The sequence below is a fragment of the Barbatula barbatula genome (assembly GCF_947034865.1).
Source record: "Barbatula barbatula genome assembly, chromosome: 12".
Classification (NCBI taxonomy): domain Eukaryota; kingdom Metazoa; phylum Chordata; class Actinopteri; order Cypriniformes; family Nemacheilidae; genus Barbatula; species Barbatula barbatula.
In genome coordinates this window covers 13,997,833-14,023,053 of record NC_136775.1, presented here as the reverse complement: position 1 = coordinate 14,023,053, position 25,221 = coordinate 13,997,833, and the positions used below count along the sequence as shown (strand labels likewise).

General features: G+C 37.3%; 5 protein-coding genes across 7 annotated transcripts; all 5 read left to right on the top strand.

Annotated features, from left to right (window-relative positions):
* The first annotated feature begins 1,286 nt into the window (after positions 1-1,286).
* Positions 1,287-5,264, top strand: rbm12bb (RNA binding motif protein 12Bb). Its single transcript, XM_079468698.1, has 2 exons — positions 1,287-1,543; positions 2,636-5,264. Exon 2 carries the CDS (start codon positions 2,660-2,662, stop codon positions 4,556-4,558), a length of 1,899 nt encoding a protein of 632 aa, XP_079324824.1. The 5' UTR covers positions 1,287-1,543; positions 2,636-2,659; the 3' UTR covers positions 4,559-5,264.
* A 1,626-nt stretch (positions 5,265-6,890) lies between these two features.
* Positions 6,891-10,999, top strand: gra (granulito). 2 transcript variants are annotated; one of them, XM_079470253.1, is made up of 7 exons: positions 6,891-7,130; positions 8,455-8,534; positions 8,655-8,707; positions 8,819-8,894; positions 9,380-9,486; positions 9,626-9,675; positions 9,764-10,934. In XM_079470253.1, the coding sequence occupies exons 1-7, from the start codon at positions 6,991-6,993 to the stop codon at positions 9,771-9,773; spliced, it is 516 nt and encodes a 171-aa protein (XP_079326379.1). In that variant the 5' UTR covers positions 6,891-6,990; the 3' UTR covers positions 9,774-10,934. The 2 variants fall into 2 exon arrangements, with proteins under 2 accessions (XP_079326379.1, XP_079326378.1); XM_079470252.1 differs by lacking the exon at positions 6,891-7,130 and adding an exon at positions 7,480-7,606 and having other exon boundaries at positions 9,764-10,999.
* Positions 11,000-11,102: 103 nt separating this feature from the next.
* upp1 (uridine phosphorylase 1) lies at positions 11,103-14,431 on the top strand. Of its 2 annotated transcripts, none has more exons than XM_079470251.1 (8): positions 11,103-11,194; positions 11,301-11,350; positions 11,689-11,800; positions 11,930-12,075; positions 12,176-12,290; positions 12,707-12,916; positions 13,052-13,198; positions 13,659-14,431. In XM_079470251.1, the coding sequence occupies exons 4-8, from the start codon at positions 11,947-11,949 to the stop codon at positions 13,805-13,807; spliced, it is 750 nt and encodes a 249-aa protein (XP_079326377.1). In that variant the 5' UTR covers positions 11,103-11,194; positions 11,301-11,350; positions 11,689-11,800; positions 11,930-11,946; the 3' UTR covers positions 13,808-14,431. The 2 variants fall into 2 exon arrangements, with proteins under 2 accessions (XP_079326377.1, XP_079326376.1); XM_079470250.1 differs by having other exon boundaries at positions 11,917-12,075.
* Positions 14,432-14,886: 455 nt separating this feature from the next.
* On the top strand, positions 14,887-20,347 carry stmn2a (stathmin 2a). The gene is made up of 5 exons (XM_079468577.1): positions 14,887-15,022; positions 16,958-17,053; positions 17,280-17,455; positions 17,643-17,834; positions 18,770-20,347. The coding sequence occupies exons 1-5, from the start codon at positions 15,004-15,006 to the stop codon at positions 18,827-18,829; spliced, it is 543 nt and encodes a 180-aa protein (XP_079324703.1). The 5' UTR covers positions 14,887-15,003; the 3' UTR covers positions 18,830-20,347.
* Positions 20,348-22,746: 2,399 nt separating this feature from the next.
* Positions 22,747-23,786, top strand: fabp4b (fatty acid binding protein 4b). The gene is made up of 4 exons (XM_079469059.1): positions 22,747-22,930; positions 23,081-23,256; positions 23,365-23,466; positions 23,604-23,786. The coding sequence occupies exons 1-4, from the start codon at positions 22,858-22,860 to the stop codon at positions 23,655-23,657; spliced, it is 405 nt and encodes a 134-aa protein (XP_079325185.1). The 5' UTR covers positions 22,747-22,857; the 3' UTR covers positions 23,658-23,786.
* The last annotated feature ends 1,435 nt before the right edge of the window (positions 23,787-25,221 follow it).

Here is a 25,221-nt window from a genome sequence, read left to right as displayed (position 1 = left end):
AGAGGATGGATTATATTCTGACTTGTCTGTTGATATGAAAAATGGTTATTTGCATCTTTGCTGTTTTGTATGGGGTATTGTATTTTGTATTGTTTTAGAAGGATAGGTGGCAAACGATACAAATAACAATACTACGCTTTACTAACACTACTATCAGCTTTAGGTATCATCTTATGAATTAATTTCTAATTTCTTTATTATTTTCTGTACTGTATTTTACTGTTTTACAATGCATTTACATCAGATCAAACTAAAAGGTTTGTGGAAAAACCCCGCAATTTGAATTGAACTACTGTTTGTTGTATTTACACTCTCGCATTTCCGTCTGAAATGTTCTTCACCTAAAATGAGTCCCTCTGTAATAACAGAAAAAAGCATATATGAAAAAATTCAGCATATGCCAGCCCCCCTTACAAATTTGTACACGGTTTTTGAGACAATAAAATCAGGTGAAAATGTTAATATTGACCTTGTCATATACACGTGTATTGATCTGTTGCTGTTTATTAAGGTCTCTATAACCAACAAGGAAAGAGTGATGGTGGGAGTGGCTTGCAGCAGAACAATGGAGGCGATCCATTCCAATCCCCCCATTGCAACTGATATGGTATTCCTGCTTCACAGTTTGAGTTGGCTATTGGGAGCACCATAGCAATCGCCTGTGAGGACAACATTATAATTAACAAGTTTAAGCGAAAATGAACTTTATCCGTCTAATGTTATCTGTGATAACCCCTGCTATAGGTTATTCGTGATTTTGTTTCATTTTGGTCTTGGCTTCATGAGAGGTTTGTGGATTATTCCTTTCAGTGTATTTTTGTCTTTCACATTTTGTATTTCTTAATGTAGCACCTCCTCACTTGGTAGTCTACTAGAAATTGGTCATTGTTATCAGTTAACCATAGTAACCAGGACAACTCATAGCTGAAACCCCACAGCTGTTAAAATGAAGACTTTAAAATAATAACAACAATTGTGGTTCCCAAATTGACCATGTCTAATCATGTTAAATAAACCCCCATCCTCACAATCAAAAGTAATAGATATAGCTATATGGAATCAGATTAGTTGCAAAAATAATGAAATATTTATAAATATAAATACTACTTGTCTCCCTCACTTTTATTTTCGATTGTCACTTTTTAAATACTGTATCCATCTTGGTCATTTGATGAAAAGAATAGCATTTTCCTCACTCTATATAATTTTGTATAACTACAAAAAGGACCTATGGTGCCAAAACTGTTCGAAAAACAATGTATTGGTCGGACGTCCCTTAGTACTGTAGTTCACCGGACACACATTCTAGAATGATCATCAGACAGATTCGCGACTTCCGACTTTTTGTCTCCTTCAGGCTGCCGTACTGCTACAGATGGCGCTGTTAGAGATGCGGATATTTTAGCTTCATGCTATTTTTCCTAGCTGGCAATATCGCAATAACGCAGTTCTTTTTTCAAGGTGGAAATCGGACGGACGCCATCCCAAATACGCATTCAATTTCGAATATATTCGGAGAAGAGTGACATTTCCTTTGTTTTGTGTAAGTTGGTGTATGTTGTGCTTGTGCGTGTCACATTCTGGGCCTATCATCCTTGCGTGACCGATAACCATACTGGATAAACCGATTGTCTTAGCGTTTTCCGTTTTTGCAGAAAAGGGTCGACTTCTCACGAAGGAGTGTTGGATTATTTGGTTTGGCCGGTGACGATATTGACTGTGAATTGTTTTTATCAGACGATATTGTGTTTGAAGCACGTGTAGATGCCATAGATCGCGGTTCGTTCCTGAATGTATAGTGATTAACCGAATCACATAACGTTAGGTGTGTCTGTGTGTTATGATAAAATACTTAGGAATAAAAAACGTACACGTTCTACCGGATCAGCAAGCAAAACCGTGTTCAATAAAAATGGCTGCATGTCATTTTTCGTCGAGTGATTTAGGGTTAATGGATAAGTTGATAGAGTAACGTTAATGGAGTTTAGAGATCAAACGGGTGCATTGGAAAGGAGAGCCTAGGACGAAGGTTTTTCTAAGAAAGTTGTGAGGACGTAAAACCAACCTGTCCTTTGTGCTGGTGTTGTGGAATTGTGTTTTTAACTGAGCTGTTGTTTTATTGTTCATGTTTGATAAAGTGGCTGTTGTAGATCCTAACTATGTACAGCGATATGTTGCTGTAATTCATTGGGGATGATATATTCAATTGGAAGTATTATGAATATGATAACACTATTCTTTCTGATAACATTTTTCAGTTCGCAATAGCTGTGTGTTGTTATTTCTAACTTTTGTAATGATGTTTCTCTTTGGTAGTGGTGTCAGTTTATTAGCTGTATTGTTGATGGAGTTCTTTTACATGCACGTGTGCATGCCGAAGCTAAAAACTGCTAAACTCGTCTTTCCTGTTAATCTCAAAAGTTTGTGATTTTGTTTTGCTGGAAGAGGGTATTATGTCTCGAGGGTGTTACTGGCTTCACATTAGCTGTATATGTAAGGTTCGTGTTTCGCAACAACACTTTGTTGTTCAAGATTGGTTTGCAAACTATACTTTGGAGCTGTTTTCAATATTTTGTTGTGCAGGGAACGTTTGTGTCAGCTATAATGCTATTATATGTGCCCCTTCTGTCTGCAGGTGCTGTTGTGTGTGCACTCCATCATGGCCGTGGTCATCCGATTACAGGGGCTCAGAACCACGGCTGGTTCTGAGGACATTCGCAATTTCTTCACTGGCCTCAAAATCCCTGATGGTGGGGTTCATATAATTGGTGGGGAGCTTGAGGAAGCGTTTATGATATTTGCATCTGACGAAGATGCGAGACGAGCCATGTCACGCTCGGGGGGCTGCATTAAGGGTTCCCCTGTTAACTTGCTTCTGAGTAGCAAGTCAGAAATGCAGAAGGTTCTTGAAGAGAGCACTAGAAGGTCTGAGTTGAAAGGCAGGGGGATGTACGAGGAGGGTGGCAAAAGACCTTCTGTGGAAACGGGTCCTCCGCAGTTCAATAAAGACCCGAGAACAGCCATGCGAAGGGTAGACCATCAGGAGAGGAAAAGACCATCTCCAAATTCTTTCGGTGACACTCAAAGCCAAAGGGAAGGGGCCCAATCTGAGAGGGATGGTGTTTATATAAAGTTGAATGGGATGCCGTACTCTGCAACAAAAGAAAATGTGCGTAACTTTTTCGATGGGTTACAAACCGAGGATATGCTCTTTTTGAGAAATCATCGTGGAACATTCAATGGACAAGCTTTTGTACGGTTTGTTACTGCAGAGGATGCCACCGAAGGTCTGAAGAGAGATCGAAAGTACATGGGACCTCGGTACATACAAGTAACAAGATGCTCAGAAGAGCAGTGGCTGATGGCAGGTGGGCTTGTTAGACCAGACGGTTCGAAGAGACAATCCTTAGATCGCACAAGATCTCAATCTCCTGCTTCCTACAGGTCACGGTCTCGTTCCCCCTCCACTAATGAATACTGTGTCTTGTTTGAAAACTTGGCTATTGGTATTCAGAAAAGAGATTTGAGGGCACTGCTGAATCCAATTTCTCTGAAGGATGAGCAAATTATTATCTTTGCCCAAAAACAGGACGATAGGACCAAGTCTGCTATCGTGGTGTTTAGAAATCTTACAGATTATTGCGCTGGCTTGGCTCATCATAAAGATACATCGCTGCATCGTGCCGTGTATGCGTCACCCATCTCAAAGGAAAAAATGGTTGTCCTGTTGGAATCGTCTGTTGACGGACAGAACGACAGAGAAGGATTGAGGCGATCAACTGACATGCCCCAGGCTCAAAGAGATACTCCGGACTCGGAGATGAAATGTGTCTACGTACGCAACCTGCCCTTTGATGTTCGGAAAGTGGAGATCATGGACTTCTTCCATGGATTCACGCTCTCTGAGGATAGGGTTATTTTATTGCATGATGAAAGGGGAGCTGGGCTTGGTGAGGCTTTGGTGATCTTTCAGTCGGAGGAGGCGGCCATAACGGCACAGTCGCTGAATGGACGGAGGTTTCTTGGGTCACAAGTCATGCTCAAGTGCATTACAATGGCCCAGATGAGGGAATTTGGCGTGAATGACCACTCAACGGTTAGCCCCCAAGGACAGAACTATCCGAGACCACAAGAGGTTTTCAGTGATGGTCCTTGCTTTAATTCCCAGAGGCAACCAGATGATTGTAATATTCAGCCTAATATGCAGCATGGTTATGGAGGGGATTGCTTTGAGCCTAATTTTAACCATAATGCATTTAGACCAGGACCGGATGGTAATGGGCATCATGGATACGGAAAACCTGACGAACAGTTTGAGGGACCGACGTGTATCAAATTGCGCAATCTACCCTCGCAGATAAGAATTGATGAGATTTATGACTTCTGCTATGGATACAGAGTGATCCCAGGATCTGCCTCGTTGCTTTATGATCGAAACGGAGCTCCCAGGCGGTGCGCGACTGTGGTTTTTGAAACCCACAGAGAGGCACTCACTGCTCTGCAAGAATTAAATGGAAGACCAATTGGCACCAGGAAAATTCAGGTTGTGTTTGATTAGATATGTACTCAGAATACAGTATCAAAGGAACTGGTGCAGTATTTCTTTGTTGTCTCAAGACAAACTTTTAAAGGAGTGTGCAAGTAAAATCATGTTTTCTTTTATAATTTTTTATGTTCGATTCCTAAATTTGCTGATAAAGTACTGCTTGGCTGTATAACACCACATTATGTTATGACAGTTACCATCTAATTTCAAATATTCTGCTGTGTATGGCCTCTTTTGATATGTAAGTTCATTTTGTGTTTTTGATGGTTTTCTTCAGACTACTATTTCGTTTCTTTTTTCATTGTACAAATGTCAGTAATATTAGCGTTCTGATTAAGAAAAGGATTTAGCATGTGTACTTGCTAACATCCCTGTGAAATTGTGTCAAGGGTTTTTTTCATCCACTGATATGAGTTTGTCATTTTGAAAGTAGTTTTGTTATTGACGCTTCTTTTACTTTCATTCTTGATATAGAAGTCAGTATTATCCAGTAAACATTCCGGTTATTAAGTAAATGTGATTGAATTACGTTTCTGTATGATTGGTGAATTCTTTGCATTTATAAAACGTTTTTCATTCACAAACTGCGTGTGTCTGCTATCACGTTTATTAAATGTGCACATATTGTTTGTTTAAAAGATTGTTTGTTTGAATTTCTACATTTTATTTAGAGGATTTCTTATAACATTTGAAGATGGGGCAACTACATCTAACCTGCAGGACTTTTAAGGTCTGTATGATGCATTTCATAAAGTGAACAATTAGCCGTGTCTCGTTTTGAAATACTGTGGATTCCGGAGGATGCACATGGTCTGTCTCGTTTCATAAAAGCAGGTAGGACAGAGTACACCCTTCAAATGCGACCTTTCACAAGAATTCAGAAGTCGCTTTCGTTGCTAAAGACAAACCACAATTGTTTGCGTTGCCCAACGCCTTCCATTTGAATAAACGTCAGCAGCCGCACATTTAATCAAACGTGGTGTTTAAATGTAAACCATTTACAATGTTGTTACCTGTTTTTTTACACCAGCAGATATACAGTATGCAGCATTTAAAGAATGCGTCCTCCGGAGGACACGGGGAAGCAGCCATCTGAAACAAGACGCTGCTAAAGTATTGTTTATCTGAAGCAGATCATCTTATATTATAGTTACAACAGCTGTGATCGTGTTTTCACAGTAATGATATGGATGCATTGACCTCGGTCAATCAGTTTGTTAGACTAAAACCACTTCGATGATAAATGTCACTAGAGGGCACTGCAGTTCAAGGAATCCTGGAGAAGGAACAACTGCTTCCTTTCTGTTGCTGAGTGGGACTGATGGCTGATAATAGGAATAGAAAAGGAAGATAGTAGCGATTAAAAGTATTTTTAAGAGGAATGCTTAAAACGATGAGCCACATCAAAGGCAGTAATCAATGTATAAAGGCTACTTTGAAATTGATGTCAGATAAGCTATAAAGCACCAGTTTGGTCAGAATGGCCATTAAAGTGACGATTCTTACACTGTGTCTACACCGGGCCCGGCAAAAGATCAAAATGCATTAGAACTAGTGGTGTAGTTCTAACAAAACAAAAGTGGTGTACTACTACACAACCATAACCCCGACCTTAAATAGCGAATATACACGGGTGAGTGTGTGTGTTTTTCAAGTAACATATGACCGTAATTTCAGTTAAATATTTATGCATAATTCTTCACTTTGGATTCAAGTTATTGTCATTACACACATACAAGTACAGTGCAACGAAATGTATTATAATGCACGAAATGCACTTATGCTTTGAATAAGAAGTTATAGAATTGGAGATAAGTTGGTGGAAAAACGGGTCTAGTTCTACAATATTTTTCAAAGCATCACATATGCAAGATTACGTAAAACATAGATTTGAGAGAATGCAGCATGTAACTTTGTCATCATTGCCATGTCTGTGTCCATACTTAATCATTTATTAAGATATTCATGTGTGAAGTTAACGTTGTGGTAAAAACTACATTATTTTAAATGTAGAATAAACGTAACGAGGAGGTTTAAAACGGCCGTAAAGGGAATGAGTATACAGAGAAAATGTATTACTTTTTAAACACTATGGGAGTGATTTGTTTAATTTAATAGCGTGTTATTTAAAGAAAGCAAGTATTAAAAGTTGTGACAGAACAGAAAATCGCGATGCACTGCAATTTCACCAAGAGATGAAGCAGCGCAAGAGAACCCGTGAATTCAGTGTCCACTGAAGATGATGCGCTTGACATTTTTTGTATTTTCTTAAGAAATGCACCAATTGTATGAACGAATTGCGAACGCAATACAGTTAAAGGGAAAGAAACAACAAAGGCAGATTGGAGACGCTAAGCAGGAGAACAAGTGGGTATACGCTACTATAGATCTGAGAAGTCGTTTTGACGCATTAACAGCGCTGCTGTCACTGCGCATGCGTGCGTATGGCCCCGAATACGCCACTGATTATAATAAAAAAACGTGTCCACACTAGATGCGGAGCGACGGTGTTACAAGAAAATCACTTCAAAGGGGCATCAAGTAAAACTCCTCAAGTATGGCTCCTCAAAAAAAAACTAAAAAGGTATACTGTTCATAATCAACAATATATGTTGTACTATTTAGCTACCCATAACAAAGAGTATTTTTTGGTAAAGAGTGTGATATAAAACTCAGGATGTACGTTTGCATCCCTTTAATTTGTGTACTTATTACGTAACTTTTTAAAGATTTTATTAAAAGAATAATAATCCCCCGTATCGATGACAACAGTAAAAAAACGTTTACACGAATTGTTCGCTTTTTTTACATTTTCCTTTTAATAACAGTGCAAAATACAATGATGTCCACGATCAAATTGACACAAGTTTAAATCAAGATTTTTAGTAGAGACTCCTTGTTAAATACGAAGCACATTTTAAATTGTTGGCTACTTTTCATATCATGCGATGTGCAGGCAGACGAAGCGTCACGAGCTCAGGCGCAATGCATGCATGCGTGCGTTTTTGTGTTTGAAATGGCAGATAACGCTGTGACTGGACGCTTCGTCAGTGAAAAACTGTAAGAAGCCATTCTTTCGATTACCCGTTTATTTTGTGTGATTGTGTCACGACATTCGTCTACATTTACATTTTGTCTGTCGTGAGCACGTTATGGTGTAAAAACTAAATGATCAGGAGAAAAGTTGGCAGTCATCACGGCTAGCCAGCTAGCAGAAACAGTTGATGATGTCGATGGATTCAGATAATAAAGTTTATCTTCACATAGATTTTTTTATATTTCGCACTTGTCGATTGTTGACGTATATCTGCAATTATGTTTTTACAGTCAATTTGAACGTTTTTATATTGGCCGATTATAAAAAACTCCAACTTGCTGTTATTTGTGGTGCGTGCGTTGGCGTGTGTATCTGTCAATAACTGTCATCTATTATAACTTTTTCCAGATGGTTTTAACAGCCAGTTAGACTTTGCATTAGCCTCTTTGTGCAACAGGTTTGAACGGATCATCTAACGTTACCTGTGGTTGCCATATTTGTCTCATTACAACTACAAGTGCCACACATTTCTCTTGACCAGACTGACATCAATACAAAATGTTACACGGTCGATGTAATGAGAATGACATGGTTCTTCATTGTGAAATGTATATCTTTGTTTTCCTTTAGAGTGCTAGATGGCAGATGTGTCAAATAGAGTGATGTGTACGACTATAGTGTACGTTTTGTTATGTGTGATGTGGTCAGACTCGCTTTATCTTGCAGCTCTGTGATGACAGAGAACTACAATACATTGTTCTGGATGTTCAGAAAAAAATGTCTGCATTTTAAATAACAATAAACACACTCGTGCTACATTTATGTAATTATTCATGTCATCTTGGACATGTTGACATTTTGCCCTGCTCAGGCGAAAAATGGTGGTGTCAAAAAGGATAGTCAGAAATTTGGAACCAGCGAGGCCACTACGTCGCCTTAACATAAATCAAGGTACATTGTGAAGATTTTCATACACAGTCAAAACCATAACAATGCAAATCATTGTGTTAGATCCCTTTTTGATACTAATTTGAATGTTTTTTTACATGTTTGTTGGACACGTCACCATAGTACCCCAAAGCAATGTTGTGATCAAGCCATTTGAAAAGCCAATTAAAAACCCAGTAAGACCAAGTTTATCGTACTAAGCTAACATATTGCTTTGTAATTTTTAATTCAGGTCTTTTTTCTTATTTGACTGTCTCTAACCCAATTACTGCGTTTACTGCCTACAGGACAGCAGTATTAAAGTGGAGCAGTTGTATGAAATCCTTCAGCATCAAAGCACCAGTACAGAGCCAAAAAAGAAAGGCAGGTGTCCCTCTTAACAGAATTGTTATGTTACAGAGATAGACATTGCAAATTAGGAGAAGAAATGAAATGGATAGTTTACCCAAAAGTAAACATTCTTTCATCATTAAGTCACCCTCAGGTTGTTACAAACATGTTTTAATTTATTTGATCCGCTGAACACAAAGGAAGATATTTGAAAGAATGTCAGTAACCAAACAGATCTCATCCCCCTTTTACTGCCATAGTAGGGAAAATAAATATTATGGGAGTCAATGGGGGATGAGATCGCACATTCTTCCAAATATCTTCCCTTGTGTTTAGCAGAACAAAGAAATGTATACATGTTTGGAACAATTTTAGGGGGAATAAAGGATGACAACATTTAAATATTTGGGGCAAACTATCCCTTTAAGGTTTAAGTCCAGAAGGTAAGAATCACTAAACAGCAATGATAGATAGATATGTAGAGGGAATGCTTAATGTTTTTTTTTTCACCATGGCAGAAAGAATTTGCTACACTAGGGACTTCCTTATCAAAATGGCAAACTGTCCAATGGCCAAGAAGAAACCCGAGTTTTTGCCAGATCATCCAATAGTTTTGGAGAACGGAGTGAGTTATCACTTTCAAGTAAATTTTGTAATACAGAGCTTTTAAGATTTTATGGAATGTGTTTTTATAGACGTACAAGAATGAAAATGCATATACAAACAATGTTTAAGTTTTGTTTCTGATCTATGATCCAATCTAGAGAACTTGTGTTGTGCCAAGTATCAGTAACCACTACAAGAAAGAGGACAGGTAAGTGCTAAAATCACACTACATGTAGTTAAAATTGAGTTATCTTTTAGATAAGGCATTGCTTACCCATTTCAATCTCTTTTCATAGGATTGCCTAAGGTGGCGAATTCCTTACGTTCTTTTTCTATTTAAATATGGGGGTCTGAACCTGCACTGCATGCGACGCAAGGTGGAAATGGTTACAAACTGCTTTTTTAAGTTCTGAAAACTGCAGAGCCCTTCATAAGTGCCTAAATTAATGCGTAAAAGAGTTAACAGAGCATCTTCCCTTTTGATCTTAAAATGAAGGCATAGAAAAATGTAAAACAAAAGTAAAAAAAAAGCATGTTCTTTAAAAAGGAAATATTAAACTCTTTAAGGCTGAACGCTTCATTCTGCATAGCTACTGCAATGCTCATTTGTTGATAAACGATCTTCAATAATTGTGCAGCAACATTTCAGCAGTTTCTTTAGCCAGTTTACATGGCATTGGAGTAAAGCAAACCTGCAGCACCGATGTCTTGGTCTTTGCAAAAATATTCAATGCCAAAATTCATAATTATACATTATACGCTCACTCTTTATCCTTTCTTGATAATACTTTTTTACATCATCAAACAACTGTGATCTCTAACTCTGGCTTTTCCAAAATGCTGCACTTGTTTTATTTTCTTTGATCGTTCTTTATATTTGTGTTGTAGCTTGAAGTTGTGCACCTTGAGTGATATACGTTTTTTCAGACGTTGGAGTTAGACTTCAGAAATGTTTGACTTTTGAACACCGGACATTAAGTGTATGAGGCTGGATTCAAAGAGCGAGCAAGCGACACATATGTGGCACCATCATTTTGAGTCTTTAAAATAATTTTACACTGACAGACACATCCTTGTGATGATGGATAGTAATACACTTTATTTCAGTATGTGTGTTGATTTAAATGTTTTTATAATATATTGCAGTGCAGTGGATTGAAGCACAAAACGTGTTTGTTACATCTTTGTTTGAAAATATTTGCTTTTCTCAACTCCTTCTTTTAAATTAAAATCTAATTTCTTACAACTCCACAAAATCCATTACACACAGTAAACACACGTTTGTTTTACTTGCTGCTTTGCTTCATTGTTTTATTAATCTTCATTCATTTCGATTAATTTCCTAATCGAATACATCTAAGGGATATCATGTAGCATTTTGTTTGGGTGGAGAAATAGAAAAATATTAGTGTGTTAGAACAGTTCAAGTCTGCGTGTTGTTCTCAGTACTTCTAAAACGAGAACTACATGATGTTGTGGCGTGAGAGAAAGACAAAAAGAAACCTCCACCCAGTTGCTGCGACTGGCATCTCAACTCTCCAATCAGCTTGCTTGGGTGTAGCCCGTCCCGCCCACAGTGTAGCAGGAGGCGGGGTTTGTCAGAGTTCTTGTGGAAAAAGCCACGGCGATGTTAGCGCGTCCACCGGCGGCGCAGCCGGATGTTACAGCTGAAACTGACAGAACGCGACCTTGCCGACGAACAGCTCATTTGACGGCGTACCGATAAGGTAATGCACATTCATTTTCACCGGAAGACATTTCTTTCTGAATGTTGTATCTAGTGTATTTATGAGTATGAATGATTTGCATCTTTGGGGTTCTGTCACATTATAGGGAAAACGGAAAATGCCGCGGGGTGAAGAGAAGAACGGGACGTGCGGGAGGTAATGTTACGATTCTGATAGTTTGACTTCTGTCTTTAATATGACATACATGTACTCCCTGACCGCTCCTTCGCTATGTTGTCAAATGATTGAACACATTTGTTATGCATTTACATTCATTCATTCGCATGAAATGTGCAGTGTTAGTCATCAAGTAAAGTTTATTTCCGTTTTGTGCGAAGCGAAAGAAATGTAAAGGAATTTCCGCACAATGCCCCTTTCATGGTCATACCTGTTACTGTAACTTGCATAGTTTAGTGTGTGTTGTTCAAGTCGTCCTGTCTGCTTTCCCTGCGTCAGTATTTATTACGATTAAATGTCTAACTTCTCCTGCATAGGTCCGTATATGTTAACAATCCTCATTTGGAGTCCATGAAAGATGACATACTCTACCACTTCAACCTCGGAACATCCACTCACGACTTGCCAGCTATGTTCGGAGATGTCAAAGTAATATCAGAAAAACATCAACTCTTATATTCTGGGGTTTTTGTACTGATCACTTCCTTGTTGTACGTTATGTATGTGACAGCTAAACACATTACGTTTGACGCATATTTCTGTAGTTTGTGTGTGTAGGAGGAAGTGCATGGAGAATGAAGTCTTTCACTGAGTACATTGCAAAGGAATTGGGGCTTGCAGACCCTAATGCAGAGTACCCTAATATATGCGAAGGGACCGATCGCTACGCTATGTACAAAGTTGGACCTCTGCTATCTGTCAGTGTGAGTAAGCTTAAACTCCATATATAATGTTTAGTGTATCATCGTCTATCGGGCATCTCAGTCTGTATTTATATTAATGTTGGTTTTCTCTGTGTTCTAGCATGGCATGGGAATCCCATCAATCTCTATAATGTTGCATGAGCTTATTAAGCTTCTCTATCACGCTCACTGCACGGATGTTACAGTCTTGCGCATCGGAACCTCAGGTGGAATAGGTACGTACATCCATTGCTGTCACCATTTAACTTCATGCTTCATGGCTTTTGTGCTTTCAAAATAATGTATAATCCCACACTTGTGTTGTAAACTCAGAAAGCCTTTTCTTTGTAAATCATTCCCGATTCACTTGCGGTTTCTATTATGTTGAAACTGGATTAACCTTAGACTTTTTTTCAAGTATTAGCATTGTTACATGTATTTAATTTGAATTTAATTTTGAATTGGGCTAAAACAACACTTAAATAAAATTCTATCTCAAACAGTGCGATCAGCTGATTTTTACTGCTTCAAAGCACAAAACCCTTCTTGTAACAGAGAGCCATTCTTCTAACTTGGCAAGAGAATCATTACACATACAGTGGTGAGGCACATGATTGTTTTTCAACCTCTTTTTTGTCTGGCCTTTTGTCAGGTTTAAAGCCAGGCACTGTGGTGGTTACCAAGCAGTCAGTCGATGCTATGTTCCAGCCCCGGCTTGAGCAGATCATCCTGGGCAAACCTGTCGTCAGGAGCACAGAACTTGATGGCAAACTTGCAGAGGACATGCTCAAGTGTGGCGATGACCTCGGAGAGTTTGAGACCGTCATTGGTAACACGATGTGCACGCTAGACTTTTACGAAGGTACAATAACATCACATCTAAGCTAAAGCACGTGCTGTCGTTCCATTTTCAACTTCTTTAAAAAGGAACATTTAAAATGCAAGTACCTTTCTTATCGGAGTGTTTAGTATATTTGAAAACTCTGTTTTGGGACAGGTCAGGCTCGGCTGGATGGGGCCTTCTGCTCATACAGTGAGGATGATAAACAGAGCTATCTTGCTGAAGCTTATGCTGCTGGGGTTCGTAACATTGAGATGGAGTCATCGGTCTTTGCGGCCATGTGCAAACTCAGTAATCTTCGAGGTATGCATTGTTAAAGGCAACAATGAGCAATCCATTTCTAGTTTGCCATCTTAAATAAACTGTCAAAAATGTGCAATATTTTCACACCCAGTGGTAAACATTAACACTGTGAGAAATAAAATCGCACCCTTTAGGGGTAGATAAGGTAGGTAAGGTACAAATACATGTCTGTCTAATATTAAAGAGTATTTTTTAGAGTCATGCCCCAATGACTGCTAGCTAAAGGTACACATTCTTAACATTTTTTGTAACTGTTGGCTGACTTGATTCATTCACTTACTGCAGGGCTCATTTATTTCACACCGTTGCTCAATGTTTATCTTTTTATAGTCACAGTAGTTGTTTGCTGAGTTTAAAAGACTTCTTGGAATTTGTCACACATTAAGGGTGCTGTTGCTTGTTTGGGTTGTAAAATGTATTGCTTAAGGTATCATATAATATGAAAGCTTTTTGTTTTCAGCGGCTGTTGTGTGCGTGACACTGCTGGACAGGCAGAAAGGAGACCAGCTCACCAGCTCTCATGATGTCCTGAATAACTACCAGCAGCGGCCTCAGATGCTGGTAGGACATTACATCAAAAAGAAGCTGAATGCCTCCAAGAAAAGCTAGTTTTTTTCTACCTAGAACAATAATAGGCAGTTCCGTGCAGAAACGGTCCTCGGCTGAAGATAGGAAACAGTTTTAGGAAAATACTGCAGTTTTGTTTAGGAAGATCCTTAATATATGGAAACCAGATCAAGTTGAGTGGTTTGTTTAAATCTGACCAAAAGCAACAGAAATACCTTTAATCTTTTTCTGAGGTTTAATATTTAAGTCACTAATGTGATGTATTCATGCACACTCATGCTTTGAAAGTAATAGATTAGTTGGTTTGAAATTACCTACCAAATTGTATTCTATACTGTCTTAAATTGTCTTAAATATTCAGATATTTATTGTTGTTGTTGTCTTTAAACTACTCCTGATATAGTAGTTATATACAAAGGGAAACATGAGATTACTGCACAGTTTTACATTTTAAGCACTCGTTACATTATAGCACTTATTTGGTCTTGCCTCATTTTGTTGGTTACAACAGTTTGTTTGTATAATTGTACTGTAAAATCACAACTGTCTTAATTATTTTCCATTACAGTTTGCAAAATGTCAGCATGCAAAGTTTTGTTTTATTCCCATGACTGAATGTTTATATAACATTGCAACATTGAGAGAAATAAACTAAGAGATTTATTGAATGAGTGTTTATTTTGTGTTTAATATGTGCATTATTTGCACTACAATAAAAAAGCTAAAAACAACGCCACCTTATAAACCAATAATGTATAAATGCACAATAAACCACAAAGACAATTCAATAATTAACTAAATAATACTCAATAATAACAATAATAAACTAGAATAAAATTAATAATTCATGTAATAAACTAGAGGGTAAAAGGCTGTCTCAAAGCCCAATGTGTGTTGCCTTATACAAACAACAAAAAACATGACTGGACACATGTAGGTTTGCATTTTAAACTGCATACAATGATATGCATCCTGAAAAGAACATGAATTGTAAGTGTCGGTTAGATGCAGGTGTTTTTTTTCTTCTCACACACTCACACGTCAGTGAAGAGATGCCGGTGGCCAATCTGCTGCTGCGCGGAGAGAGAGGATCATAACTCAGCCGCTCCCTCCTCACATCTCTCCGTTCGCCTCATTGTGCTCTGCTGACTCAGTGCCTTAAGCATCATCCGCTCCAAACGCCACTGGCACAAACCACCACCATTGTGGAAATTAATACGGATATAGGAAAGAATACAATGGCCAAAACAGCTATCGGTAAGTGGTGCGCATTTCTTTTTGATTGTTGCGTTTGGAAATGCGATAACCGAGTCTGAGGAAGAAAACGACTGAGGCATGCCAAAACCGCGCGACGCAAGAATATATATATATATATTTATAAGTAAAGCAATTTCGACATAGTCGATATGTTTCTTATTTGTTTTACCTAAAGTGGAATATGACTTAAGTCTACGATTACATTTTCGGAGGCATCATACAAAAGCGCATTTGGCGTTGCTGGAGTCTAGTCTTTATTAATATATGGCGAGAATGAATCGTAATAGAATCGTCTATTAATGCCGTATATTAATATATAATATATTTATTTATATATATATATATATATATATATATATATATATATATACAATAGTGACATTTTTGTGGGATGCTTGGCGATGGCGCACCTGCTCCTGCTGCCGCGCGCATCATAATGCAGAAAGACCGCACCCAAGAAACCGGCATCTTAACACTGCCCACATACAGCCATAAAACCTCAACAAATATCACCTTACCATACGCGATTGGCTCACATTAAACGAGGGATTAACGATTTTATGTGCACACATGTGCGAAATGAGATTATATTTTTGTTAAAAATGTCATCGTCTGAATGCTGGCATACGCTGTGATCAGATGTTATCAAGGTGACAGATTCACTGACATTGACTCATTCTGCATTTTCAATAAGCCTCTTTAGGCATCCAGAGAAAACTAATAAAGATGCTCTTAGATATACTAACGTAAAGGCCTAGCTCCAGTTATTTTCATAGGAAGGCACATCAGAAAAAATAAATAACAACGTCAGGAAAACAATAAAGCAGGTCTCCTTTTAGTGATTATATTAAAAAGGAATGCGTGATAAAGCCTACCATTAATAACAGTTTTGTGTTTTGTTCCCATAATAAAACCGTTTTGTTGTGGAGTCTGTCTGATACAATTCACGACTGACCGGCATGGGCGGCACTAAGGTTTTACTGCGTTTTTCCCAGAATTCAGTAGCCTGTAAAATTACAGACGCTATTAAGGCACATTTCAGCATCTTTCATGGGCCTCTTCTGTCAGGATTTATTGATCTCAGTCTAAGGCCTCCATGCAGTGGGCCTGGTTGTTGATATCAGAGAGAATGACTAGCGGATGTACACTGGGAGTTTGGCCAGCCCTGCAGCAATGGGATTCTGCAAATGGTGACCTTTACAGCACTAGACAAATAAGTATTGACAGCATGTGGACACTGGTGGATATTTGCATACAGGGTCCCAGATTCTGTCTTTGTGATGAATTACACCTGAATCGCTGGAGAGATTGGTCTGGATTATACCTTTTTTAATGCAGGACGAGTGTCTGCTAGTCTGAATAGTGTCTGGTTTTCATTTTCTGGCTAATGGGCTATCGGGATGTGCTTGTAATCTGTACAAGGCTACAGAGAGCAGGAAATGGGAAGTGTCATTAGCGTTCCTTTTGCATTTTTCATGAGTCTGCAAGCTTCGTTTGTTTGAATGTAGAATAGTCTTTCCATTTGTGGCACTTTTTATGGGAAAGATAAAGGTATCTGCTCTGTTTCATTCCAGATGGTAATTGTGGTACGCATTTAATCTGCCATCCAGAAGAGAATACTATAGTCATGATGAGAAATAAGGATTATCGTAGTTAACATAATGTCATTAATGCAACTGATACCGCATTTGATAGTTTAATAAATAAACATAATTAAAAGAAATCTCTCTCTCTTGTGATGATAATCACAGTTAAATTCAGCTAAAGTTGCAGACTCGGGATAAAATGAAGTGCATGATATTATAGCCCCCTCTCGAATACTCATAAGAGTTGCAGAGACTTTGCGATATGCAGTACCCTGTTAACTTCAGCATATTTGTGCATGACTAGGTGTGTTCATATAACCAACAAGGGGCCAATTTACTTTCGTTCCAGCATACAAGGAGAAGATGAAGGAGCTATCCATGCTCTCTCTCATTTGCTCCTGCTTCAGCCCACAGACACGCAACAACATTGTCTGTGAATTTGAAGGTAAATCAAAGAACAAATATCTGTATCTGAAATCAGTTATGATAGATATAATTTTTTTTTGGATATATGTTACTATGGGAGCATTTAAAATATCAATGTTCTTTGATTAGAATCTCATCTACAGTAATGCTACTGTAAATTAGAAAAATTTATTTATAAATGTATTAACTGAGATTGAAATCTGCCCCATCCTACATAATATGACCGTCTGTGATTTACCTTCTAGATATGGAGGTAAAGCCCATTAATAAAAGGGCCTCAGGCCAGGCCTTTGAGGTGATCTTGAAACCACCTTCTCCAGTGACCGATGTGGCCCACAGCATCACCTCCCCTCCAAAGAAGAGGGATGTCTCGCTGGAGGACATCCAGAAGAAGCTTGAGGCAGCTGAAGACCGCAGGAGGGTATGTGGAAGGCGAACTTAAATAAGAGCTTATGAAGCTATAATCATGAGCGTATGTTTTATAGTAATGCACTTTGTGGAGCCACAGATGTTCAATACAGAAAGTCTCGGTGGACCGTAATTAGCCAACTACAATAAAATCCCCCTAATGAAATGTTGCCTGTGTGTTTGGATCTATATAATGACAGTCCCAGGAAGCTCAAGTGCTGAAAGCTCTGGCTGAAAAACGCGAGCACGAGAGGGACGTGCTGCTCAAAGCCATGGAGGAGAACAGCAACTTCAGCAAGATGGCAGAGGAAAAGCTGATTCTGAAGATGGAGCAGATCAAGGAGAACCGCGAGGCTCAGCTGGCAGCCCTGATGGAACGTCTGCACGAGAAGGTGAACAAAACTCAAGAAACTTAAATGTCCAGTTTGTCATTTTTTTGGAGGATCTATTGACAGAATTGCAATATAGTATAGATAACTATGTCTTCAGTATAAAAACCTTACAGAAAGAAGTGTTATGTTTTGATTACCTTATAATGAGCTATTTCTATCTACATACACATGTTGTTTCAATAGTAGCACTCAACGGACAAAGTGCTCTTCAAGTTTCATAAATACGTTATCTCTTTCGGCATGAAGCGAAATCGTGACATCTTAGTTCTGTGTCAGCCTCCGTAGTGCTTCAAAAGGAGGAGGGGTGGAGTGAGCCGTTGGTTGCAATTCACAACCTCACCAAAAGATGCCGCCATGGTGGCCATAACTCATAAAGCTTCTGCATATCTCATGTTAATCATGAGTACTTACAGCATAGTCTCTTACCCATCAAATATCCTTAGAGTCTAAAGCATGTGCGCACCCACTGCCAACAAAGCACAGACATATGACTCTCTTTCACTTCATGTCCGGCATCTTTTATGATCTATCTATCAGATCTATCAGGCCCGCTTTTCTCTGAGAATTGTCCAATAAGGAACTAAGAAAAGTTGTTACGAGACAGATTTCCATGTTGGAAAAAAACTATACGAAGTTCACCATGTCAAGCATGAGAAGACAGCACGTTTAAAATTTTAAAGAAGTCAGAATGCATGAAACACCATTGCACATCCCCCATAACCTTGCTAGTAAAAATAATTGTATTACTCTTCTTGCATTACTTACGAAATCCATTCAAAGCATTTTCAAATGTTATTGTATATATTTTTTAAATAACTGTTCTATTAAGAAGTTATTTCTGCAATCTGCATAACTTTGCATTCATATGTTCGCGCATATATTGCATATTGTTTTAACTTTTTTTCATGTGTAATATTAATATTTTTGACCCCTAGGAACGACACGCTGCAGTGGTCCGCAGGAACAAGGAGCTGAGGGAAGAGCTGGAAGCGTGAAGTTCCTCCACCTCTTCACACTCTTCATCAGCCAACCTGTCATCCTATCCTGCTCACGCACACTCACACACAAACAAACGCTGGTAAACAACAGTCAAAACAACTAGTATCACACTTGTATTCTGTTTGAACGGTCTTGCTTGATTTCATAGAGTAATGGAAAGACACAAGTATTATTTTGTATATACTCTCTATCTATCTAATCTCTCTATCTAATCTGATTGAATGATAACAAATCAAATGTATCAAATCAACGTGATACGACGTTTTATGTAATTCATTGATGATTATTATTATTTGTCAGTTTATTGGTTCAGCCACGTCAGGTTTGATCATGTGAAAGGTTTCGGTGTTGTGAGTAAGCTGCTTGCTTACGTTTGCAGTGTTAAATGATGTAAAGTTTGGTGTAATTGTGAAGAATGCAAAAAGCTTCAGTGCTCAGGCCCCAGTTTAACACAGGTTTACCTGTTCAAAACAAACATGCCACCATATCGAGACAAATGAATATATAGTGCACTTCAGTTTATATACAGCATGATCAAGACAGACTCCTTTTTTCTTAACAAATAGCTTGAAATATGAGCGCAGAAACAAATAAAACACATCGATAGTGTCTCATTGATAAATGAAATTAAACTGAATGTATGTCTTTGAGCTTTTTGTTTTAATATTCTCTGTACAAATAAATATCACTTTCTTGAAATGTTATGAACATCTGCATGTTGGCGTCTGCAAACCTACATTAATTGGCTGACGTTTGGAAGCACTGCGTCCCTTCTGGACATCTTGGATTGGACAGCTTGACACACCCTGCGTCATGACTGAAGCAGAAAAAAGAGTCAGCTGGGTTTCCTGTTGTTTTTGCTTCTTAGAGCAAGATCTTGACCCCGCATCCTCACATTAATTCAGGCTGTTGTTTGTCATATCTCCCTAGAAGGAGTAGACATCATTATAAATCCTGCGGCGCAAATAAGGGAGTTCATCTCCTTGAATGTTTTGTCATCTGTCTGGCTTGATAAAACAGGTAACATCTTTACCAGCTGAATGTATCATCCTATACTCCCAGCTACAGCCTTTGATGTGTAACTAATTTTTACCTTGTTTAGTTTTGTGATATAGGATGAATGTGTGTGTGTAAGTGTGTGTGTCCATGTTAGGTTGACTCGAGTATTTGTGTCCTTTCTCTCTGGAAGTGACATGATAGGCGTTTGCAGAATATGCACTGAATGATTATATTTTTTCTTTAAATCACTGTCTCTTCTATAAATATGCTAGAAGCGTCTTGGGCTGCCAAATTGTCCTTTCCCCCCTCTCATTTCTCTGTGTGCAAACTTTGGTGAAAATAAAGGTTTGGGGTTCTGTGAATAATGAAATTCTCTGTTATTTGCCTTTATGTGAAGCATTATGTGAAGCACCAGGAGGTGGCATTGTTTTTAGGATTATGTAAGAAAAACTGCCTGTAATAAACACAATAGGACTTTTTTATGCCAATTATGCATCAATAAAAACAATATATATTAACAATATGTAATCTAATGAAAAAATAAGGATTAAAATGATTTTAATTAATGAAAATTAAGTCAGGATCTAAAAACATGGCAGCTACATAAAAACTATATTTTTGTAATATTAAAATATATATTGAAAATTATTAATGATATGCTTATCATAGAACTTTAAAAGAAAGTATTTTAGATTATTTCAGATTATTAGATTAAACAAATAAAGACAAAAACTTTTTGATGTGAAACTGTGATGCTAAGTAGTTGATGTACCACAAGAGGGCAGACATAATTATGAAATGACATTATTTGCGAAAAAGAGAAACAAATCTTGACACAGCTGTGCTGAACTCCCACGGTGGATGTGAACATTCCCACAGACAGTGTTTTCCTAAGAGAGACTTTTCCCCCACGTTTCTCATAAGCATCTATGATGGAAATATTCACACACTGAAACCTCCTTTTTATTTAATAAGACAATAAAAAATCCCAATATATTATGGCCTAGGATTTGGTATGTTAATTTTTATTCTTAGCTCGATAATATTATTTTCTAGCACCCAGTGGTTTTACACGAGTTAGCTAAAGAGACTAATATTATTCTGCTTTTTAAGTTTAGCTTTCATTACAAATAGACTTTTGCAACATTTATATAATAATGGACATAAACATGAATATATGTTTGCTTAACGAATAGCATTTTTAATGACTACATAGGTTGTGAAATGACTGATAGAAATTCATGCAATTACAAGTGGGTAGGTAGAATACTTGAATACGTAGAGAAAGTGAACAACATTAGAGGTCACTAAGCCACATTTCCTTATTTGATAGATGATATTGCATCATTAGCATCCCATAATTAAAAAAATAAATCTGTTTTCACATTTCACACTTATTACAACTGTGTCTCGGTAGCCTGGGGGAAATGTATGAGGGCCCTGTGCAAGAAAAAACACGATTATTGCTCTACATACATTATTTTGCCCTCTTTTCCCTCTATAAGATTCATTAGACTCTACTTCAATTGAGAGAAAATCTTTATACCCACAGGGTTTATAGTTTTATAGTGTTTTATTTCCTCCTTCAGTTCCACCTGCAATTGACCACCTAATTATAAAAGCTCCATTGGGACCCCCTTAGTCTGAACTGTTCTTTTAGTGCCACCCTTTTTTCTAACGAATCATTTAATGGAGTCGTCTGGTTGGTCAGAAATTGCACATTAAAAATAAACAATTGTCTAATCTACGAGCTCTATGCACTCCAAACAGCAAATTCACAGAGAAAAACAAAAAACCTCATATTTGAGAGCGAAGAGTAGAAACTGTGAAAATGATCAATGGAATATTCACATTAGTGAATACAATTTTCAAACATCCAGTTCATTTTCATCTTCTTAAATATTCAAAACATGATAATGCAATAAATATTTAGAAGATTTTGCTTAAACATATTATTGGATTTTTTTATCTGCTATAGGTAACTATTTGCTATTTAAGGTGTTTTTCCATTGTTTTATTGTGATGTTTTATTATTATGTATTTATTGTGATATGGTACTATTTATTTCACATGAGGTTATTTATATGATGATGTGTTTGATGACGATGACAATGTAGGCTTGTTTGTTTGTAGCACATTTGAATTAAATTTCCTCCTGGGGACAATAAAGTATATTTCAATTTCATTTCCTATTAACACATGAAACTACTTCACTGGTTTGAGGTCACGTGCACTAATGTGGTTCTCTTTGTACATTATGCACTGAAGACAAAAGGAGGAAAGGATGTTTTGCATCTTTGCATGTTTGAAGAGTAACGTTCATAAATTGTTCTTATTAAATCTTATTACTGTTGCTCATATGCATGCTTTACAATGAAACGACTTCTTATATGTAACACAATTGCCTGCAAACTGAATGAAAGTGGTTAGGGTTTTAATATGATGTCAAATAAACCTTTTGTCTGGGTCACCGCAGTGCAGTCATCTCCAGCTTTGATCCTAAGCGAATGGATCAAAGTAGCCAATTTTGCTTTGTATTACAAAAATGCATAACCATTAACCGTCAGGAAAGTAAATACACAACAGTAAATCCTCTAATAACATATATCATAAACAATATTTTTACAAGATGGCATTTTTATTTGCAGTCCCCACAAACAAATTTACATTTTTGAGGATTTTTATTTAAGGAATATCACATGTGAAGAATGTAGTGTCTTGAAGCACATCAATATTTCTCTATAAAGCTTAGTTGTAATTTAAATATATAAAGATTTTCTTACATTTCTGATGTCACTCATATCAGACATTCCTTTTTAAATCTCCTAACCAATCACATTTTAGCATCACACCCAATGTTACTGATTGGTCGGAGAAGCTGACCTTTTTTCCTGAACCCTTTAAATTAACTTCTGTTCTAGTCGGCACCTTTACAACTTAAGATACACGTTATTGTATTGTTTTGTTTCTTGTATTATAAAAAACATTTTTTTTGTTCGTTTTGCTTAAATATTGGACAGAAACAATGGTTGAGCAGTTTGTTGGTAAATGGAAAATGACTTCAAGTGACAACTTTGATGAATACATGAAGGCTGTAGGTAAGATAAAACTAAATATCATTAAACAGCGACTTGTGTTAACCTTCATTAGGAGTATTTTTCTCAGTATTATACTGATGTAACTGTGACAGAAGAGGATCTTTGTTAGAATCAAACCTGTATGTCAAGTAAATGTGCATGTGTACACAGGTGCTGGCTTTGCCGCTCGGCAAATGGCAAACCTGGCGAAACCCAGTCTGTCGATCGCCGTGGATGACCAGGGATTCATCTCCATGAAAGCTGTCACTACATTCAAGACTCTTGAAATCAAATTTAAGCTAGAGGAGGAATTTGATGAAACAACTCCAGATGATAGGAAAGTGAGGGTAAGGGAATTCTTTGGAAATTATTAATCTGATTTTGATGTTTTGCATAAAAAATTATTTCCGTGTTGCGTTATTTTCTTTAATTCATTTCAATATTTTTTTCTTTAGACCACCATGAGCCTTGTGGATAATAAACTTATTCAAAAACAGACCTGGGAGGGCCATACCACAATAATTGAAAGAGAGATTCAAGATTCCAAAATGATAGCGGTAGGCTATGTACAGTTATATGCAATAAATGCCTTTATTTCATTTATTATTTCATTTTTGTTACAAATCCATTCATTCTAACTTGTTCAGTGTTGCTCAGCTCTCTTATCTTCTATTCACCACTTTTATCTCTACAGACATGTACCATGAATGATGTGGTCGCTGTCAGGACATATGAAAAAGATGCATGAAGTCTTGAACGCTGTGCATTTAAAGCACTTCTTTCAATATTAATATGGTTCAACTACAACTCCACTGCCTCTTAATGCAATGTCTGACATAAATGGTTTTGTTGGCATAAAATACTTTTTGTAACTTTCAAAAAACAATAAAATGTAAAAAATTAATTAAACTGTAGCCGACTTTTATTTATAGGGTTTAATAAAGGGTTTTTAATATTTTGGTATCGTTGCATAGTAGAATAAAACATGTGACTGATGAAGCAGTGGACAATATATAGATGAAACGAATAGAAATGTACAACATATTAGAAAACACTAGTGTATACTTAAATTATCAAGAGCCTGGCAGTAATAGGCAAGTTTTACCAGTCCAGAGAGTGCAGTGAAGTTCAATTCTCAAAGGATTTTCCTTTCCCCCGCAGCTCACCTTTATTAAATATCTTGAATCTCCTAGTGTGTAAGTGCACACAAAATTCACGAATGCTGGGGAGAAAAGTAATAATGCATGATTACATTTACATACCTTTCTTAAAACATACAACAAGTTAAGATGAATCTGTAAATTTATATGAATTCTTATGAATATAAATCTCAAAACAGGAACGGGAAGATGCCTGGCATCCAATAGCAACCAAAACTATTTTGTTTGGCCACTGTTCACCACCACCACCCACTGGCCAGTGAACATGTGATGCCTTAATCCCTACTCCAGTTCACAATAGTTTCCTGAGACCAGTAACCTCAATACCTCCAGGATTAACATTACTTAGGCAGTGCAGGAGCAAACTTTTTCAGATATACATTCACCTTTTGTGATCTTAATATTACTGATAAAATTAAATCATATTAAAGCATGCACTGGTACACACTAATAATATAAGAATAACTTAATAGCTCATTTGAAGATAAACTTCAAAGGTTAACAAAGCAGCTAAATGATCACCTATTTCATAACAGAAAAACACATCCATCAAATCAGAGAACAGAGTATTTATAAATGTCCCCTGGCTAAAGTTGATGTAAATGATGTAAGCTTAGAGGTCATGAGACAGATTTGAGTTTTGAGGGTGAAGCCCTGTCACAATTTCTCTCAATAGCTTATTGTTTTCTAGCATTAAAGACACATTTTTAGAATGCATTATTCCACGAGTTTAACATTTGAAAGGAATTCATGGAAAATGTATATCACAACAGCAAGAAGTTGGGAATGAAATACTAGATGTAGGATTTAAATAAATATTTGTTTTAACGTAATGAATGAATGAATGGGTCACTGTCGGGAAAGAGATACAATGGATTCCCTTCACAACACAAAATGAAATGTTAACAACTTAACAGGATTGCAGAACATGGTTCTTACTTTTCTGCAATGCATTAGATATAACAGTATCCACAGGCAATGTATTTCTGCGGATAGTGGGTATAGAATACACCGGGACTGACACTGTGAGGCATTAAAGATCTCACCTTTCTTGCACAGGTCTACTTAACATAACCGTATTTTATGGCCATGTGATAAAGTTTCATTTTTCCGCAAGATTTGGGTTACACTCCCATGGACAGAGTTTTAAAA

Excerpts from the sequence above, each read along its gene's own strand:
- rbm12bb (XM_079468698.1), top strand. The coding sequence starts at position 2,660 with ATGGCCGTGGTCATCCGATTACAGGGGCTCAGAACCACGGCTGGTTCT.
- gra (XM_079470253.1), top strand. The coding sequence starts at position 6,991 with ATGGCCCCGAATACGCCACTGATTATAATAAAAAAACGTGTCCACACT. Across the intron at positions 8,708-8,818 it reads AAAAGCCAATTAAAAACCCA|GACAGCAGTATTAAAGTGGA; the intron begins GTAAGACCAAGT and ends TACTGCCTACAG. Across the intron at positions 8,895-9,379 it reads TACAGAGCCAAAAAAGAAAG|AAAGAATTTGCTACACTAGG; the intron begins GCAGGTGTCCCT and ends TCACCATGGCAG.
- upp1 (XM_079470250.1), top strand. The coding sequence starts at position 11,313 with ATGCCGCGGGGTGAAGAGAAGAACGGGACGTGCGGGAG. Across the intron at positions 11,801-11,916 it reads CTATGTTCGGAGATGTCAAA|TTTGTGTGTGTAGGAGGAAG; the intron begins GTAATATCAGAA and ends ATATTTCTGTAG. Across the intron at positions 12,076-12,175 it reads GACCTCTGCTATCTGTCAGT|CATGGCATGGGAATCCCATC; the intron begins GTGAGTAAGCTT and ends TCTGTGTTCTAG.
- stmn2a (XM_079468577.1), top strand. Across the intron at positions 17,054-17,279 it reads CATTGTCTGTGAATTTGAAG|ATATGGAGGTAAAGCCCATT; the intron begins GTAAATCAAAGA and ends TTTACCTTCTAG. Across the intron at positions 17,456-17,642 it reads CAGCTGAAGACCGCAGGAGG|TCCCAGGAAGCTCAAGTGCT; the intron begins GTATGTGGAAGG and ends ATATAATGACAG.
- fabp4b (XM_079469059.1), top strand. The coding sequence starts at position 22,858 with ATGGTTGAGCAGTTTGTTGGTAAATGGAAAATGACTTCAAGTGACAAC. Across the intron at positions 22,931-23,080 it reads TGAATACATGAAGGCTGTAG|GTGCTGGCTTTGCCGCTCGG; the intron begins GTAAGATAAAAC and ends ATGTGTACACAG. Across the intron at positions 23,257-23,364 it reads CAGATGATAGGAAAGTGAGG|ACCACCATGAGCCTTGTGGA; the intron begins GTAAGGGAATTC and ends TTTTTTCTTTAG.